This window comes from Lissotriton vulgaris, chromosome 9, assembly GCF_964263255.1.
Source record: "Lissotriton vulgaris chromosome 9, aLisVul1.2, whole genome shotgun sequence".
Lineage (NCBI taxonomy): Eukaryota > Metazoa > Chordata > Amphibia > Caudata > Salamandridae > Lissotriton > Lissotriton vulgaris.
The window spans coordinates 548,641,366-548,661,254 of NC_141697.1; the positions used below are offsets into that span (position 1 = coordinate 548,641,366).

The window sequence follows — 19,889 nt, forward strand, 5'->3', positions numbered from 1 at the left end:
TGTTTATTGTTATCCCTGTGATGTTTCTATTTGCTAGGGTGTCTGCGATCAGAGGTTCTAGTGCTAGTAGAAATAGTAGCGGGATGGAGGGCACCCCTGTCTTCGTGCCTCTTTCAAGTTCGAACGGGGCTGATGATCCCCCATTTATGTCAATTTTTGCTATTGTTTTTTTATATAGCGCCATGACTTTCTTTGTGTACTCGCTCCCTACATCATACTCTTGCATGCACTTCTCGAGGAAGTGCCAGGAGACCATGTCAAACGCTTTTTCAGCATCTAGCGTAATAGCTTCAGCTGGGTGTCGAGTTGGAGGAGTGTTCGATCACCTGACATAGAAGTCTGGTATTGTCGTGCGACATGCGGGATTTCAAGTATCCTACTTGTGTGTTTCCGATTAGCTGGGGTAGTATTTTGTTAAGTCTAGTTGCTAGTACTTTTGCATATAACTTGCAGTCAAGGTTGATTAGCGATATGGGGCGGTAGTTTTTAGGCCATTGTGGGTCCTTGCCTTCTTTCGGGATGACTATTATGTCGGCTTGTGACATTGTTTCTGTTACTGTGCCCTCCTCTGCGCAGTGGTTGAATGCTTTGGTCAGGACTGGGGCAAGAAGTTCCTTGAACTTTTTGTAAAAGGGTGCTGTGTAGCCGTCTGGTCCCGGTGCTTTGTTGTCTTTTAATGAGTTAATGGCATTTGTTATTTTGGTTTCCTTGAAGTCTTGGCCAAGCGTTCTCGCTTCCTCATCTTGTAGCTTGGGTAGGTTGAATCTTTTTATGTAGTCTATAGGGCCTGCTTGTCTATGTTGTTGTCCTTTGTGTAAAGTTGCCCGTAGAACTCCCTGAAAATCTGTAGGATTTCTGAGTGGCTTGTGTGTGATTTGTTTTGCTTATCTGTGATGTTTGCTATGGAGTGCTGTCTTTGCTTGCGTTTGAGGTATGACGCTAATATTTTTCCTGCCTTGTTAGCCTTGCACAGATTGATTTGTTTGTACCTCCTGATCCACATTCCTGCTCTCTCGCTGAGGATTCTGTTCTATACATATTTCTTTCTTGTGAGGGTTAGGTGGAGGTCTGAGTTTGATGTGTTATCTATTTGTTTTGCTTCTAGTAGTTTGATGTCCCTTTCTAGATTATTCAGCCGCAAATTTGCTTCTTTGTCCCTCCTGGCCTTGATTTCAATCAGGTTACCTCTTATGGTTGCTTTCAGGGCCTCCCACAGGCATTTCGGGTTAGTTTCTTCTGTGTCGTGTTCCGTTATGTAGTTTTTGATTGCTCCCTCAATTGTGTCTTTGTCCTCTTTCTTCACTAGAGTTATGTTGTTGAACCGCCATTTACGGGTAGTATGGTCGTTATGTCTACCTGAGAGGTGTGAGACCGTTCTAGTTGCTATATCTGTATGTTCAGTAAGGTGTTTGTGTGATTTAGAGATGAGAATGTAGTCGATTCTGCTATAGGTGTTGTGCGGGTTGGAGTAGAAGGTATAGTCTCTGGTGTCTGGGTGCTGTAGTCTCCATGGGTCTTGTAACTGAAATCTATTGCAGATATTTTTCTGGATATTGTGGGAGGCTGGTGGTCTTGTCTTGGAGTGTGACTGTCTGTCTAGTGTGTGATCTAGGACTAGATTGAAGTCGCCTGCAACGATGTTTAGGTTGTTTGTGTGGTGCTTTTCTAGCTTCCTGGTAACCCCCTGCCAGAATACTGTCGTCTTTGTTCGGTGCATAGATATTGGTTACCGGTATTGTTTCTTCTCCTCTTTTCAGTCGTGCGTATAGAAGTCTACCTTCATCATCGTGTTCTACTCTTTCGATTTTTATTTTGAACTTAGAGCTCACTGGGGTGATTACTCCTCTCTTTTTCCCTACTGCTGGTGAACAGGCTGGATGGTTTATCCAGCGTGCTTTGATCTTGTTCGCATCCTCTGCTGATAGTTTAGTTTCTTGCAGGAGGATGATATCTCCTTTTATTTTTGCTAGATAATCTAAGATCTTCCTTTTAACAGGATGGTTCAGACCCTTTACGTTCAGTGATATAACCTTGAGGTCGGATTGCAGTGTCTCTTTGCTATTCATTCCGATGTGGTGTTGGTCGTTGTGTTTTCAATTTCTGAGTGCGTGGGAAGTATGTATTGTGCCTGCTCTTGTTGGTGGACAAAGTGGTCGTGGTGTACTTGACTTGGTCATGATTTCTGTCTGAGATTGCGCTTAGGATATGGATATGACTTACATGACAGTCGAGACATACGTAACTGACATTACAAAGCAAATAAAACAAACATATCTGAGCTCTCCCCTCCCTTCCCCTACCCTCCCCCCCTTCCCTCCCCCCTTCTTCTTCTTTGTCGTGCTGGAAGCGTGAGACAGCAATGTCCTGAGCCCCCCCGCCTCCCCGGGCCTTTGTTCAGCCTGTACTGCCACCCAATGGCTAAAGATTGGAGGGAGGGAGCACGTGAAACACAAAACTTCCAAGACACTTGAAACATCTTTTTTCTGCTAAGCTTCAAGAAAATGAAACTTGGGGCCTCATGTACTAACAGTTAAGCATTGACCGATCCTCTGATTCAGTAAATTAGAGGGTATGCAAATGTTAAAACCCTTTTTAAAACGTGTAAGCTTATTTAACTATTTGAAAAGGTTTTTTTGAATAGTTATATGAGGTTAAGAAACCATTAAAAATCAGTATTTAGAAGGGGTTTGCTAATGGTTTCTCTTCCAAATACTGATTTACTGATTCTTAATGGTACGTATTAATGTTTTGTGACCACAAAGGAGGTAATAACGTATTTGCAAATTGGATGGGGTCCCCAAGTGATGACCCCCCCCACCTTTGTAAATGTTAAATGTAAATGTAAAATGTAAATTGATACTTGTATAGCGCACTACTCACCCGCAAGGGTCTCAAGGCGCTTGTACGAATACCGCTGTGGAACCCGTCCTGGCTTTCCCTGTGCTCATTAATATTTATAAGGTAGGCCAAATTATGACCCACTAGGATTCTGTATGTTGGGAACCGACCTATTAATACATAGGTCAGTTTGAAAAACACAAATGATTTTGGTAAAAGACTGTGTGCAAATTGCAACCACTTTGAATGAATACATTTTAGGACTTGATGCCCTAACTGCCTTAATAACTCACACTCAAACATTCCAGGCGGACTTTAAAACTCACATATTTATAACATAATGAGCAGAACAAAGCTGTTAATCTTCTCTTACTCGTAGACCAGGCTTTTACTATTCTTATGTTCTCAGCTGCTTGTGCAGCTAATGCAGATTGATATACAAATACCTTCAATTAATAAAATAATAAATAACATAACTAAACACGTTGAACCCTGGATAAAGTTTGGCACAAATATCCAAAAGTAAAGGAACCAGGTTTCTGCTATCATTGGTGCAGATTAGTCGAACTGCTCCCATATCATTATTGATAAAAAATAAATCTGCATATCCTATAGACACTGGAATTTAACTACAGATGAGCTATTATTCTCTCCTCGTCTAGTACATAAGTAGAAGTGTAATCAGCTATTTATTACCATTGTTGAGTGCAGAGCGGGACTGTGGTTAATTCAGAACAGGAAATTCTGTGATCAGACAATCATTGAGAATCATGCTTAGTACATTTAGACCAGATGCATTTTTTACATAAAAAAGAGGATTGAGAGACAAATAAAATTATTATATATACCAGTAAGCATAAATAATGTTGAAAAACCATTGCTTTTCTAAAATTGTTGTTGCCTTTAAAGCTATTGTATCAAAGCATACTGCTTCAGAACTCGTAATCTGAAGTGGTAGTTTGCCCACAATGTAAACTCCTTCAGTTTGGGAGGGAAAAGCTAAATCTACAGTAGAAATCATTCACTAAATTGTTCCTACCATGGGCGTATTTAATGGAGGAAATTCAGCCATGGTAAACTCCACAGGATTTATCATTGTAATGATAAAGTGAAGGACATTTTGTGACAGACAAGTTCTAAACTAAGCCCTTAGACTGTTTTAAGAGATTATTCACTAGTTTACTAAACCCTGAAATAACCTGCTAAACTCAAAAGAACATGCTAAACTCCAAGATCATTCAAAACTCAACAAGAAAGACTTTGAGGCATCCAGAGATCACAACTGTCCTTAAAATCATACTGTCTCAAGAATTGGAACTGTATGGGGGAAAACTTGAGATGTCATTCTAGCAAGTAACCATACATCGTGTGCTCTGAAACACAACCTGCTCTCTGAAGCAGCTAAGGGGTATCATGCAGTACACCATGCCAACTCTGGTAACACTGACTGATAGGACAGCCTTGGAACCCCTCTTTGATTTACTTCTACAAATGTAGGAGACAGTGAAGGAGAGTGGGTGTGGAACATCTAGGTTCCCAAACCAAGTCATTTGATAGTGAGGTTTGGCGCTCTTTGCACACCAAACATACCTACCTTTTATTCCCTTTATTCTATCTGCAGGTGAATATGCTGGGGCTGGCGCCTCAAGCGTCCTGTCAGTCTTTGCTGAAGAAGGCTTGGTGAAGAAGGAACTTCTGAAGGACGTGGCAGAGGGCTGCGTGTACCAAGTCAACAACAAGTACGACACACAGTATTCACCACTGCCCCGCTCAAAAATTGTACGAATGGCTGAAGAATGTGTTGGGCAGAGGATTACCTACTCCCTGGCCAGGAACAACTGTGAACACTTTGTTACAGAACTCAGATACGGGGTCAAGAAGAGCAAACAGGTCAGTACTGCCCTCATCTGGGTCCAGTTATAGAAGTGGCATGATCTATATACCTCTGCCTAATCCCTAATCCCTGAGTATTACAAGAATTATGAGATTGTTGGGAATAACCTGCAGATTTGTGCTTGCCATACCAACAAATGCATGTTCCAGTAAATAAACGTATAGTTTTGAGATGTGATTTACCGTATTTTCCGGCGTATAAGACGACTTTTTAACCCCTTAAAATGTTTTCAAAAGTCGGGGGTCGTCTTATACGCCGGACACCAAATTTTTATGAGTGGAAGCAACGCTCCACCGACTTTGAATTTGCACCCACGAACCCTCCAATATGACCTGGGCTCTTCTCGCGCGTTCACACTCCCTGTGCCGTAGCAGGACTTTACCCGAAGGTGTCTGCCCGCTTCACAATAGGACCGGTAATGATACATGAAGAACAAGTACACGTTTACCGGTACATTAATCAAAAATTGCACATGATTTAGTGCACAGTTACTTACCGGTACAGTCCCGTAGTGCTGTAGTGCCGATGGGAGAGGGTCTCACGGGGCATTTCGGTATTTTCTTACTGCGTCTTCAGCCTAGAGACACAGCGGTATAGGCGCTGATCTGGCGCCATAATCCTCACGTTCATCGGAAGTAGAGGAGCGTCACTAGCGCACGTCATCTACTCAGTTCATGGACATGGAAAGGGGACTGCAGAAGGTTCCAGCCGGCAATACAGTACCGGAACATAATTTTTGGAAGTGTTGGAAGTGAGGGTCGTCTTATACGGCGAGTATAGGACGAAACCTACATTTCATCATGAAAAGTAGGGGGTCGTCTTATACGCCGGGTCGTCTTATACGCCGGAAAATACGGTAAAAGTAGTTACTGCACATATTTAGGCTATCCTGTTTTAGGTTTAGACCTATAATAAATGATACACCCCCATGGAAAGGGAAACAGCCTTTATCAGTCTGAAAATATAGACACTGATAAACGCTTGCACATCCACAAACTAAAACTTCATTCAAAGGAAGGAAAGTGAGGGAGCATAAGTCATTTGTATTGCTTACTTAAGTGGCCAACACAATGTAACCTAGTTATGGAAGGTAGCAGAAAGAAAGACTAGTCTAGGATTATTCTGCTTGAGTTTTGTTCTTTGTGGGTGCTATTAAAATAGTGTGTCTTCTTCCTTTTGTTTCTTTTATTGTGTGTGTTCGGATTAAAGATGCAGGGTTTAGGAGCATATTTTAGGTCTGATCTGATTAGGTTGTACACTTTCAAGAATCTGGCCATATTAAAATCATATTTGATCTGCTGGCAGTGTTCAATGTTTTCACTGATTGGTAAAATCGCTGGCTCATAAGAATCTTGGCCAATTTGCATTATTACATTTACCCCAAACACAGAATAGGTAGAAACCTTTGATCAGCCCCTTTTTCTAAAAATGCAGTACAGATACCAGGTGTACTGCCAAATACTCCAGGCTTTAAACATTCGATGTAAGATGTAGTGACAGGTACCTTTAAAGAGTGCTGTCACAATGTACATGGGATAGTTGTGAAAATTAGGGGTGGGCGAAAGTCGCGTAATGGACTTTCGCGGAGAGGCACGGAAATTGAACCAATTTCCGTGCCTCTCCGCAAATTTCCGTTACGTGACACACGCCCGCCGCCCGCCCGCCTCCCGCCCGCAATAATAAAAATATTAAAGCCAGAAATAAACTTTAAAAGACTTACTTTAACGCACCTTCTTCTTTAAACTGCGCATGCGCGGAAGCCTGCGAATGCCTTCTTTGCGGAAGTCGGACGCGCAAATTTGCCCACATTCAGTGGGCGGAATGGAAATGTCCGCCCACCCTATTGAAAATATGACACACGCCTTTCCACATACTAACAAAATTCATAGCGGCAAGGTGCCCCATTGTTATGCGTGATACAGTGAGCTAATCCAAGAGTCGCTGGGCAGCTAGCTATGAGTGTCCACACAACAGCAGCACCACCTTAATGCAGTGCAGAAAAGCAGCAGCAAGAATGCTTAAAGCAAGCCTAGAATGAAAAGCTACTAATTCATTTGTCTTAATTCAACATTTTAAAGTTTCACTATGTGCTTTGTGTTGGAGGGGTTGGCCCTACAATGACATAACATTCAGCAAGGTAGATTAATGACCCCCAACTGTGTCCACCAATATTTTTATTAAGACATTTGAATATAGCACTCTTACTTTCAATCCATGATTAGTCCTGTAAACCAAATAGCCCTGACAGAGTAAGGGTGATAGATAATTAGATGTTAGAGAGGGTGATAAGATGAGAGTGGGAGAGTGCAAAATACAGACTTTCTATGCTTAAAACACTTTAACATAGGTCAGTTGGGCACATTGCCAATGTGAAAACACCACATCCCCTGGATTAATTATCCTCTAAATCAAATATGTGCTTTAGAACAATCACTCCAAAACTCAAAATGTGTTGTAAAGACTGAAAAAACACAGTTTGTCTCTATTTTGAACATTAGGCAATTAAATAAACACTGTAAGCACTGATTTCAAAATGTGTTGAACACTCTGAGAAAACAACACTGAAATCCACAAAAAATATAAACACTCAAAACAGGACAGCCTAAACATATTGCAATTAACTGCCCCCGTGTAATGAGGGCCTAAGCTTTTATGTAAGATAAGACAATCTCTGTATCACTATTGCCCATCCACAGATCCATACATACATCCATGGATGTGACTGGGTCTATAACCCGGGACCCTGGAATGTGTCAGCATTTAACAGGCACATAGACTGTATAATGAATCCAATTCCACAGCCAACTTCCAATCAGTTGCTACTATATGTATCTTTGTAGCACTCAGGATTTTCAGGGCATTCCTAGAGCATGTAACAGTTGTTAGCTGTGTGTTTTCACCAGAATCTCACAACAATTGGTAAATTGAAGCAAGAAGCAGTGCTTCTATGTAGTGTAGATAATAAAGTAACTCATTACATAAGCTCTGTAAAAAATCTTGACAGAAAACAGTTTTCTCGCAAACATGCTTTATCAAATACCAGCACATGGTCAACATTTTTCACAGGCTTATGCCTGCCTCAACATGTTGTTGCGGCTGGGACCAGCCAATCAGGATTGACTAGTGCCCTTTAAATTGGCAAAGCGAAGCATAACAGGAACCCAACAGTCCTGATCTATCTTTTCAACCGCTTCATGCCCAACCGAAGTGCCTCCTTAAATACTAATATCTGGAAAATGGCAGAACAGATTTACACCAAATCTCAAAAGTACTCTTTCAGAGTAAAGTTCACAATTTTTGTCAAATTTGCTGCAATTCTTTCAACCATTGTTCTTTATCTAAGTGGAAAGTTTCCTATGGGAATTAACATGGGAAATCACACTTTTGTGACCCCCTTTTTTCTTTATTTTTTTTAAACATCTTTTTATTAACAAAATATAGCTTTCCATGTAATGAGACAATACACATAGCAGTGTGTCAGCCGGGTAGTGACAGTACAGTATACAACAAATGTCATACCTTGAGGCCAGTAATAGTCCGAGCGCTGCCAGAGGACCCTCAACCCCCACCCGGTACCCCCACAACCATACTTCTCAATCAATTAATAAATCCCCCCTAAAAGCCATCCATGACCCCCAGACCTTTTCCCATTTACGCGGGCACCCCCTACTCTGGTACACCACAAGGTCAGCTCGCTGACCCCAATCAAGGTCTCTTTCCCATCCTTCTATCGACGGAACCTCGGAGGCCCCCCACAGTCTAGAAACATTTCGTTTGGCCACCACCCCGGCCAACGCCAGCCAAACTGTAGCCCATTTGGGCCACACTACCTCCCCAGTCACTCCCAGGATAACCCATCTAGAGTCTAATGGGACCTCGGAGCCCACCACCTAAGACATAACCCGCGCAATGGCTTCCGAATACCTCTGTATCAATGGGCATGCCCACAGGATGTGAAAGAAAATCCGTGTCTCATTGCAACCCCTCATGCACTTGTCTGACCCGATAAACCCGTTTTGATGCTGCACGGTTCTAGGTACATAGGAACGATGGAGAATCAGGAGTTGAAACAGGCAAAACCGTGCCCTGACCGCTATCTCTCTGGGGCTCTGTTGGGCCTCCGCCCAGTCATCATCTTCAAAGAGCCCAACATCAGATTCCCAGGCCTCACGTAACGGTCCCAACGGATCGGCCGTGTTATTAATTAACTTTTTATATGTAAGGGAGATGTGCTTATCCACCATAGGATCGAGTAGGAGCCGATCTTCTAGCGGAGAATACTCCAGCAACCGCTCCCCCTCTTGGAGATGGCAATGCAAGGCATGCCTGACCTGTAAATATATTTTAAATTCTCCCTCGCCCATCTGGTATTCTGTCTGCATGGCCGAAAAGTCAAGCATCTTTCCCCATTCCCAAACCTCCCCCAGCAGTTCTATCCCGATGGAACTCCACCCATGAAGGACCTTTAAGCGTGCAGTCTCCAACAAAAAGTCCCCTTCCCACGGTGGGGTTTGTTCCGTGAGCCTGGCTTCCCACCCCGTCATCTTTGTGCCTTCCTACGTCGCCAGCACCGTGTCTTTGTCAGTTGTGAGATCCGAGTTGCACCTCGTCTTCCTGTACAGGGCAGCAAGTAGGTACCCTTCCCAATGGCCATACGATCTACCCAATATGCAGGTTCTTCGGTGGGGGAGAAGACCCACCCATTGATATTGACCAGTTGCGTCGCCCAGTAATATTTCCTGAGGTCCGGTACTGCCAACCCTCCCTCATAAACCCCTAGTTGCAATTTACGTAGAGCAATTCTGGGGCTCCCTTCCCCCCACAGCAACGTGCACTGCTCCGCTTCCACTGCACAGATGAAACTCTCTGGCACCACAATCGGCGTATTCTTCATACAGCAAACGCGGCCGGGCCCTTATCCTAAATAAAATTGCGCGCCCCATGAGTGACACTGGCAGGCCCCGCCAGTGGGAAACATCCTCTCTCAATCTGTCAAGTTGGGCATGAACATTCAGGTGCATAAAATCCGAGTCGGATTTCGTAATCCATATGCCGAGGTATTTGAACGAGTCCCTGAATGTCAGATCTGCACAAGCCGATGTCGGCACCGATGCTTCCATGGCGAATACAAATACCAGGGACTTGTACCAATTGACACAATAGCCGTAATAATTCCCGAAGGTTCTAAGAATATGTATAAGCCCCTGGAACATTTGTCTGGGGCGATGCGCATAGAGCAGGACTTCGTCAGCATACAGGGAGATGCGTTCCTCCCAGCTCCCCGTATCAATACCTTGCACCATTGGGTCGCTTCGCCCCATGATGCCAGCGGCTCAAGCGCAAGCGCAAACAGAATCGGGGACAACAGACACCCCTGTCTAGTTCCTCTACCCAGGCCAAAGTCTCGGGACATATTCACATTCACCCTGTCCTGCGCCCTCGGTGTCATGTAAAGAAGCTTGACTCAGGCCCGGAAGGTTGGCCCAAAATCAAACTTGTTCAGGACCGCAAAGAGATACTCCCATTCTACACTGTCGAACGCCATATGAGCCCAAAAGAGACAAAAGTGCTGCCGGCTTATCCGGGTGCTGCGACACCCCGTGCATTACACCATAGAGGCGTCGTAGATTCAGCCTGGTGCTCCTATGGGCCATGAAACCAGACCGATACGGGTAGATCAGGGATTGAATGACTGGGCCCAGTCGATTGGCCAGGACCTTTGCTAGCATTTTGGCCTTAAAGTTGAGCAGGGAGATTGGTCTGTCGGAGCTGTACCTCTCCTGTGGCTTACCCTGTTTGTGGATCGCAACAATAGTTGGCGTACGCAAGTCTTCTGGCAGTTGTCCTGTTGCACGCGCTTCATTAACATCTGCAACATGAACAGGGCCCCCGTACCTGCCACACTTTTGAAGGATAGTCACAAAACAATGTACAAAGTTCCCCAAGGTGGAGTGGTGGAAAACTAGAGTATGTCGAGTGAAGCGTGAAAAGAGAGGGAGAGAAAAGCCAAAGAAGGGGAATACCCTTGTTGGAACTAAAACCCTCACACACCTAGCAAGCTAGATGTCATGCTTCATCATATGGGTTTTGCTCCTCGTCAGACTGGCGCTGCAATGTCTGACGGGCACCCGTAAAGGGGCTCTGTATCGGAGATCTTTTGTTCCGGCCATATGGTGCATGCGGGTGTGCGGGAAGAAAAAGGGTGTAGTCGTGAAAAAAGTGGTGAAGATTAAAAAAGGTGGGTCAGTCCACAATGAAATTTATTAACGTGGCTGGCGCCCTTGGTTAAAAAGGTGGGAGGGGAGATATATGCCTCGGGTAGTATTTAAGCTGTATATCTACAGCCCCCTGAACAGGTCAACATGTTTCTTGCCTTCTCATCAGAAGAGTAGGTAGACCTTTTGTTGGAATATCCGTCTTTGAGGTATGGATAAACCTTTTCTGTATCGAATCTATCCACTTCTTTTTGAAGTTTGGTCATCTTTTGTTTGAGCAGGAACTCTTGACTATCAGCGATTTCTTGATTTATCTCCGCCAGTTTAGTTGTAAAGGGAGTTTTTGTGAGGGTCCCTCTGATAGCTACCTCCATAGCTGTAATTTTAATCAGTGAGGCATCTGCTAGTCTTTTGGCTGTTTTAACTATTAGGAAGAGGAGGTCCTTAGTACATTTCCATGAAACATGGCACCAATCTACTTTGAATTGCCCGTCCTCTAGGAAGAGTCTGGGCATGATGTTCACTATGAGACCCTGTGGAGCGATGTTTGCTCTCAAGTATTCGGTCATCATGGACCCGTTGACGGTAATCCTGAGCCATTCTTTTTTCAAGGCGGTATGGTTTGCCCAGTCGTTATTATTAGTTGTGCTAGATGCGGAAGCTCCACCCGACCCAAAGAGTGGGGGGGCGACTCTCAGGGCCTCGGCGATAGCGTCTTCATCAAAGCTCAGACCCGGAAAGTCCATGGTAGGTAGGAACGGCCGGGAAAGTTGTATGGGCTATAGATGTGGAAAAGGTAAGGGGTCCACCGATGTTCGGTAATAACACCAGGGGATCCAATAGGCCTAGCAGTAATGAGTATACTGTAGGTAACCTAGAGAGGGTTCCACGGGAAGGATCCCGCGCAAAGTATGACAACAGGAGGAACCGTAAAAGGACAATTTTGAATGGGGTCCAGTGTACGTGTCCGAGAGAATAGTCACAAAACAATGTACAAAGTTCCCCAAGGTGGAGTGGTGGAAAACTAGAGTATGTCGAGTGAAGCGTGAAAAGAGAGGGGGAGAAAAGCCAAAGAAGGGGAATACCCTTGTTGGAACTAAAACCCTCACACACCTAGCAAGCTAGATGTCATGCTTCATCATATGGGTTCTGCTCCTCATCAGACTGGCGCTGCAATGTCTGACGGGCATCCGTAAAGGGGCTCTTTATCGGAGATCTTTTGTTCCGGCCATATGGTGCATGCGGGTGTGCGGGAAGGAAAAGGGTGTAGTCGTGAAAAAAGTGGTGAAGATTAAAAAGGGTGGGTCAGTCCACAATGAAATTTATTAACGTGGCTGGCGCCCTTGGTTAAAAAGGTGGGAGGGGAGATATATGCTTCGGGTAGTATTTAAGCTGTATAGCTACAACCCCCTGAACAGGTCAACATGTTTCTTGCCTGGGTGGCAATTCGTCAGGACCTTAGTGAGACGTACTACACAGTGAGAAAAAGGGTGTTCATACAACCTTATGCCTTGAGGTCGTATAAAGGCAGGCAAAGAAATCCTGCTGAGTTGGGGTGACCTAAAGGAAATACATAACAGAAAAAGCATCGTGGTGGTTCTGGTTATGTTACAAGGTCACACAAACAAAACATTCAAAGACATACTCGTGGGAGAAAAGGAACAGTGACTGCACAAATAATGGCAGGTGCCTTCTCGGAGGGAAAAGTGGTTTACGATGTAAAGTTAAAAAATGTTAAAAAGACGCTACACAAGGCCAGAGATCAGGACCGTCGGATACGTTGACTGCGTCTGTCCAACCTGCTACAGCCACTTGAGGAACCTGGCGAGTTGTCCTGGGGTCCTGTTCAGCCTCCTGCTCTCCGTCCGCTGTCGTTCTGTGACGGTGACTCATCGAGCCAGGCCTGGACCTCAGTTGGAGTCGTGAAGAACCAGGATTTCTCTCCGTCGACGACCTTCAATTTTGCTGGAAAGAACATCATATATTTGATGCCTCTGTCCCGTAGGATTTGTGTAACAGCGTCAAAGGTTCGTCTCTCCTGTTGTACCTTGAGGGTGAAATCCGGGAAGAACAACACCACCGCATTCTCAAATGGCAGTTATCTGAGCTGGCGAGCCGCTTGTAGGATGGCATCTCGATCACGGTAATTAAGTATCCTGTCGACCCCCTTTTTTCTTGGCCCTTGCGTGATGCATCAGCTCAAAGCTTTCCATTGAGGACCTGAGGTCACTAGGCCAAGAAGCCCATGGATGTGGCCAGACAACACCCCTGTGAATGGCCTTCAGGCCTGTGGCCACCCTGCTGTGGGCAGTCACCCCCTCCCCTGCTATGCACAGCTTTTGCCTGTACACAGCTGGGAGTTGGCCAGAGGGTTTGACCTCCGGCTAGGTTCTCCACCCAACCCCCAGTGGCCAACCAATGCACATTTTGTTATTTATTATTTTCTGTGTACTGCGATACTGCCATGGTACCCAAGCTTCTCACCTGTGGTACTAAAACACTGTGCGATCATCTTCTTGAGAGCTTGCACAGTACCACAGTAACATAGGGGTGAACCTTGAGTGGCAGCTCCATCTGGAGTACCGCAGTACCTCATGGGAGAGTTGCACTGCATCCCACAGGCCTACCACAGGACTTCTTTGGAAAGTTACACTGGGTCCAGATGGAGTACCTCAGTACCTCCAGGTAGGATTTTTTTTTTTGCCCCTCTGGCGGTTCTTCTCAGTCTTGCCCACTAGGGCCAATGGGTCAGAGTGTCTCTACCCTGCCCCCTTTTACTATTTTTCAGGACAAGGAGACCGGGGGGCAGATTTACAAGCCACATGCGCCACCGGTGCATTACGTCGCGTGACGCACCGGTGGCGCAGCCTGCCAAGAGATATTTACAAGCACAGGTAAAGTCACCCTGCGTGACTTAACCTGTGCTGAACATAGTGCTAACTTTTTGCCAAATGTGGTCTAATTCTGTTTGGCGTTTTTTTCTGTATGAGAGAGCGAAGTTTCCTATGGGAATTAACATGGGAAATCAATATTTTTGAACCCCAGCCTTTTCTTGGCCCCGGCTTGATTGTTTGGTGCAACACTTTCCAGGAAGGAGCTGAGATGGATCTATCAACGTTTTTTGGAAAGTAGCTTGCAGATGCATCAAACTGCTCCAAAGTGTATTAGTAAAACAAAAAAAGCGCTTCCTATTTTTGTTTGAAAATAATTAAATACAACTTTTAATAAAAATCTAAAATTTATTACATCTAATTGAACAAATAAGTGTATTCAAATTTAATAAATATAAAAATTATAGTGAACTTGGATTTTGATAAATAATTTTAAATAATACTAATTCTAAATGTAATATTTTTTATTTACTTCGGTATTAAACATTTAATTTCATGAGTTATTTTAGATTTTTATATTTTAATTTTACATTGAAAAAAATAAAAATGTAATAATGTTTTAAAATAATGATGATTAAACTGTATTATTTGCCCCTGTACTTTATCACAGGGACCTCTCCATCCCGATGTCAAAGGCCTCCGCCAATGTCTGAAAAGTTACTAATAGTAACTTTACACTAGTCAATCTTGTTCTAGCAGGCTACACTCTTCTGTTTTGAGGGGGTGTAGACATGTAAGTCTATACCTAGTAGTGAATTTGGGAAGGCCGTAGTTTGATGATGATAGAGACTACTCCATCTCCGTCATGGTCAAACTCCTCTGAGGATCAGGTGGAGTAAAGGCCATAGGAGCTTTGGCTATATGTCCATCCACCTAATTTAGATAAGCAGACATACGGCCGTTGTTCAATGCCTGTCACCGCCAGGAAATACCTGGTGGTAAGGGACACTGAAAAGTGCTAAATGCCCCCTCGGTTTGGGAGTAAACTCCCTTAGTGAGGAGAACATTTAAAAAAAAACACTTTGGGATTTCTTTTTGAAAAAAAAATAAACTGTATGTTTGACATACAGCTCTTTTGTATTGAGTCATCCGTCAAAATTACAAAGCATTAGCAGCAATTGCTGTGATGGCGGTTCCTGTCAAAGATTGAAATGCCTGCTGGGCCAGTGGACATTTCAAAAGTTGGCAGTGGCATTTCCATGTAAGGATCCTAAACACTTTATTCCAAGAAATCTCCACCCCTTATGAAAAAAACAAAAGCAGAATTAAAAGGTACCAATAATGGTTTAACCTTGACTTGGTTAACAAGAAAAGGGCTGGACACAATCTCTTTCAAGTCTGCTTGCCTTGATCAGATTAAGACAAAACAATTTGCAGGATCTCACTATCAGCTATCTAAGGTTTTTGAAACTTTAACAGTCTCCAGAGATTATAGAGCGTACTAATAAACTAATACACCAATACATGGAAATTGTTCAGGATGCATTATATATTATCCATCTGCACAAGAAGTGACATAACTTAAGTTCCCATCATCCATCTGCACAAGAAGTGACATCACTCGATTTCCCATCATCCATCTGCGCAGCAAGTGACACAATATTTCCCCCCTATCAGAACCTACTTAATGATAGCCACAGCATAGACGAGCCTCTGTAGCCCCAAAGGCTAGCTCATCTGTGCCCATCCGTGCCAGGACCATGCCATGCACAGGGAGATCTGGTGTTTTTGCTGCTACACCACTGTGACCTTCTGCACCCTCAATCCTGGCCAATGCTCCACAGCCTGCTGTCTTGGCACACCACACAACACAGAGGGAGAGTTCTACTGTACTTCCTGGAAGTTTTCAAGGGTTTACCCACACGCAACACACACCACACCTGCACCGAGAGCAACCAGCACCTTAATCTCTCACACTCACAAGTCCTGCAACCACCCACACAACACTCTGCACTTACATGCATGCTCCTGAATACCCGCTCACTCACCAAACATGCCACAGAGATCTGTGACCTGCTGCACGACAGCACCCCGGACCTACTTTTCCTTATGAAAGCCATGCAAAACCACCAACTGCACCTGACATCGCCACAGCCATCCTTCCTGACTGCAAGATCGCCAGACAAGAAAGATTCACAAGCCTGGAAGTGGATTCACCATCATCCACAAGAATGCCATCAGCTGCACCACTTCCACGGGCATGTCATCCTCCAACATAGAAAACCTCTTATTCAAGCTCCACTTGACAGCCAACTTCACCGTAAGCAGCACTCTCATCTACAGCAGTCAGGGACTAACTTCACTGATATCATCATGAACTTCTAAGGTCTATTTTTTTGGCAGTATGTTCCTTGAGGGTGATGTTGGTGTCCATGGGTAATCCAAGCATCTTGGAATTTGGTGAAAGTTGAGATTTGAAGCCATTACGTTTCATGTCATTGAGTCAAATTTGTAATGCTTCTTGTTTTTTGTTCTCTGCAAATAATTGGAATTCAGTCTTGGTTGGATTGAGTTTAATAATGCCCTGCAAATCAAGCCATCATCGAGAGCTTGATTTCCAAGGCATTGTTAAACTCAATCCAACCAAGACTGAGTTCCTGTTATTTGCAGAGAACAAAAAACAAGAAGCATTACAAATTTGGCTCAATGACATGAAAAGTGATGGCTTCAAATCTCAACTTTCACCAAATTTAAAGATACTTCCAAGATACTTGGATTCCCCATGGACACCAACATCACCCTCAAGGAACATACTGCCAGAGAGACTTTCAAGAAGAATTGTATATCCTTAGCATATTGGTAAATCTTGATGTTATTATCTGTGAATAGAGCATCAGGTGACCCCATATAGAGGTTGAAGATGAAAGGAGACCGCATGGACTCGGTGATAGTAATATTTTTGGACTTGGAGGTGCCCAGGGGAACAAACTGGTGTTGGGTGGAAAGGTAGGAGGAGAATCAGTGAATCAGTAAAGGATACTGCTGGCGCATTCCATTTGAGGCTCAGGGGCACATTTGAGGGTGGACTGCTCCTCAAACGCATACCACAAATCTTGGACCATTATTGTGAAGCTCTTACGATCTGCTCTGAATCAATAATAATGCAAACATTATCTCCACTGTCCTTTTCAATTAAAAAACAATAATAATTGGTCCATGGGAGACACACAAAAAAACCAAATTGGGATGGTGCTGAAGTAATTACCTGTGCTGAGAGCATTCCATCCATTATTTTTCTTTATTTTTCATTGTGTCCATAGAAGTACAACAGGTTTGCCCGTGCGTGGGCCCAATGCTCACTGCACCACTGGAACCAAGCTCCAACCAACTGAGCAGGCCCTACTAGACTGAAACCTGTCTTGGGTTTCTTGTGTTCCGGGTTAAAGAGAACCTGACTTGGCAGTTTGGGCTGGACTGTCCTTGTTGGAGCAAGATGAAGGCTAATTTACATATGGCTGGGTCTATTCAGAATAGGCATGTGGGCAAAAAAGGATGGATTGGGGTGCAGCCTGAGTAATTACCATTGGCTGAGATTAATTCAAGCGTCCCATCCATCACTTTTTCGTATTTTCTTTGAGTTATAACGTGACATAGACTTGTCTGTGCCAGGGATATTGCGCCTCCTGATATTGGACTGATATTTTTCCTCATCTGTTGGTGGGAGGGCAAATTTCGTTGAAGGAGATATATTCATATGATCACAGTTTTTCATGTGTTGAGTCAGCATTTCCCCTTCCACTCACACTTTAGTTTTCATAAAACCTAGACCTTCAGGCAAGGTTTCAGCAGCCCTCATCTGAGTGAATTGAACACCCTGGTAATGCACTTTGTTTTAGATGATACCCAAGTTGTGAAGGGCTGGGGTAAGGGTAATGTATTTAGAGTTTTTGTTTTTATTGTTAGTCTATATGGCGCTCCCTGATAAGTGAATTTAATAAAAAGTTTTGAAACTAGTAAAAATCAGCTGATGACTATCAAGTTTATTCCTCTCCTATCACAAAACTCATGAAAATCATAGAAAAGTGAATTCATCTCGGTTTAAGGATTATTTGGAAATAGCTTTACTGGTGAATTTCAATCAGGTTGTCGCTAGGGGCACAGCACTAAATCATTTATGGTGGCAGTAGTAAATGCCACCCAATGTCTTTGATAACAGTGGCAGTTGCCACTTAATGCTTTTAGAGTTATAACCATTCTTTGATATGGTGGATCACAAACTTCTCTTTTGAACCCCTCAAAGACATGCTCAGAATTAATAATTCTGTACTACACTGATTTCAGTCCTATCTTTCTAATAGATGTTGAAGTGTGACTCTCCAAACTCACCCATGTAACTAGTGATGCCCTTGGGTCTAAATACTGGTACCCTATTGTTTAATATTTATGCTGAACCTCTTGGGTCCCCCCACATCGACCTAAGGATTTGGGGTCATCTCTATGCAGGTGATACCCGTTGATACCTTAAAGAGACTGCACTTTCTGACTGCTTAATCCTGTTCATCTGCTTAACTGGCAGATCATTACTGGTAGAAAAATAGATACTTATTCTCTTCTCACCAAACCTTGATTGTTCTAAATGAAAACTGGATTAAAAATGTAATCCAGATTTGTGGGCAGGTGGACATTCAGTATCTTGATGATACTCTGGCTCCATTTCTGAGATAGTGTTCGGACAACCCGACTGAGTATGGTCTGTCCGAGCTTTGGCGATTCAACCGCCCACCCGATTTAGAGACATCTTTTACTGTCCATCACCACGGGGTAAAATCTGGCAGCGAGCGACAGAGAAAATGTTTAAATGAGCCCCCCTCCCCGACGGCAGGGGAAACAAATCCCAGGATGTGGGGGATGTCAGTTTTAAAAAGAAACATCTTAAAAGTTTGAACGCCCGTGAATTTTAGATTACTGTTCAACAGATTTTTAACACATTAACAGGAACGGCTGTGACTTGGCGGTTCCTTCCATTGACTGGAGATGGCAGCTGGACAGCGGGCATCTCTAAATGCCGAGGAGAGAGACCCGATGAAGGCGGTGAAGTATTTTAGTTTGTTGCCCTCATGGAGCACAAACTGTGCTCCGCGCTCTAAATCGGGCTCTTAGATTTAAAGGCCACATCAAATGTCCAGCTGTGGGGGGCATCTTTCTTCCTCAGATTATGAGGGTGCGGAGTACCGGAGCCTTCATGTTATAGTTGGCTCTGTGAGCTGCGAGGTGAGGGCCTTATGTGATGTTAGATTGAGGTGACCTGTGCTAGGAAACATTGAGAGCCTGATTTCGCATCCAGAAAGGACTACATGATTGTAGCAACGTGGGGTCAAAAGAATGGTGTCAATGGGAATGGCTAACAGAGATGTGATGACGTCAAGGGAAACTAAATGAATCCAGCCATCGCTTATTTTATGCCTGGGTTAGAACATGGCTGTGATGTGGTTTCAAGTCGCTGAATATACTTTTTCTTTTCAGGTGGAAGATGCAGTTACTGCCGGTGGCTGGGCCATTTTGGCTGCTGGCATCGCTGCCATGGGAGTGGCAGCATTCGTGGTGCATAGAAACAACAGACGGCAGAACCAGTAGCAAGTCCTTCTCGAAGCTGAACATCAGAAGAGAAAATGGCGTCTTCAGCATGCAGCCAGTCAACACCCCGGAATACTTTCTTCTGCTGGCAGGACGTTGTTCCCACCTGGTCCACCCTTAAATAAATGTGCATAACTTCACACCTACAGTGTCTTTACAGTCTGTGGCTGCATATTGGTGGGAGATTCACTGGCAATCGTGTTATGTCCAGACGCCCTGCCTATTCTATCCTCTTTCTCCCAGAGAGGAGCTGAACGTGGGCTAAAGATCACCATATGGTGTGTCAGTTAGCTAATATAATGATTACGTTTTTAGGTTTCGACCTTGGCCGTAGCACCGCAGGTGCTACGCCCAGGGCGAAAGCTTTTGTTTACACTAGGGGGAATTGAACACTCCCCTTCTTCCATTGGCTAGCTCCATAAATGGAGGCTAGCCATTGGAAGACATCAGCGTCAATCCCTTTCTCCCGGTCAGAAC

The 19,889-nt window shown here is 44.1% G+C and overlaps 1 protein-coding gene across 5 annotated transcripts in view; it reads left to right on the forward strand.

Moving 5' to 3' along the window:
- Positions 1 to 19,552, forward strand: part of LOC147691762 (phospholipase A and acyltransferase 3-like) — a 154,201-nt gene extending 134,649 nt beyond the window's left edge. For all 5 annotated transcript variants that reach the window (XM_086938056.1, XM_086938053.1, XM_086938057.1 and 2 more), the window contains exons 4-5: positions 4,460 to 4,728; positions 19,302 to 19,552. In XM_086938056.1, coding sequence (XP_086794182.1) covers positions 4,460 to 4,728; positions 19,302 to 19,412 — 380 coding nt within the window. In that variant the 3' untranslated portion in view covers positions 19,413 to 19,552. The remainder of the gene's footprint in view (positions 1 to 4,459; positions 4,729 to 19,301) is intronic.
- The last annotated feature ends 337 nt before the right edge of the window (positions 19,553 to 19,889 follow it).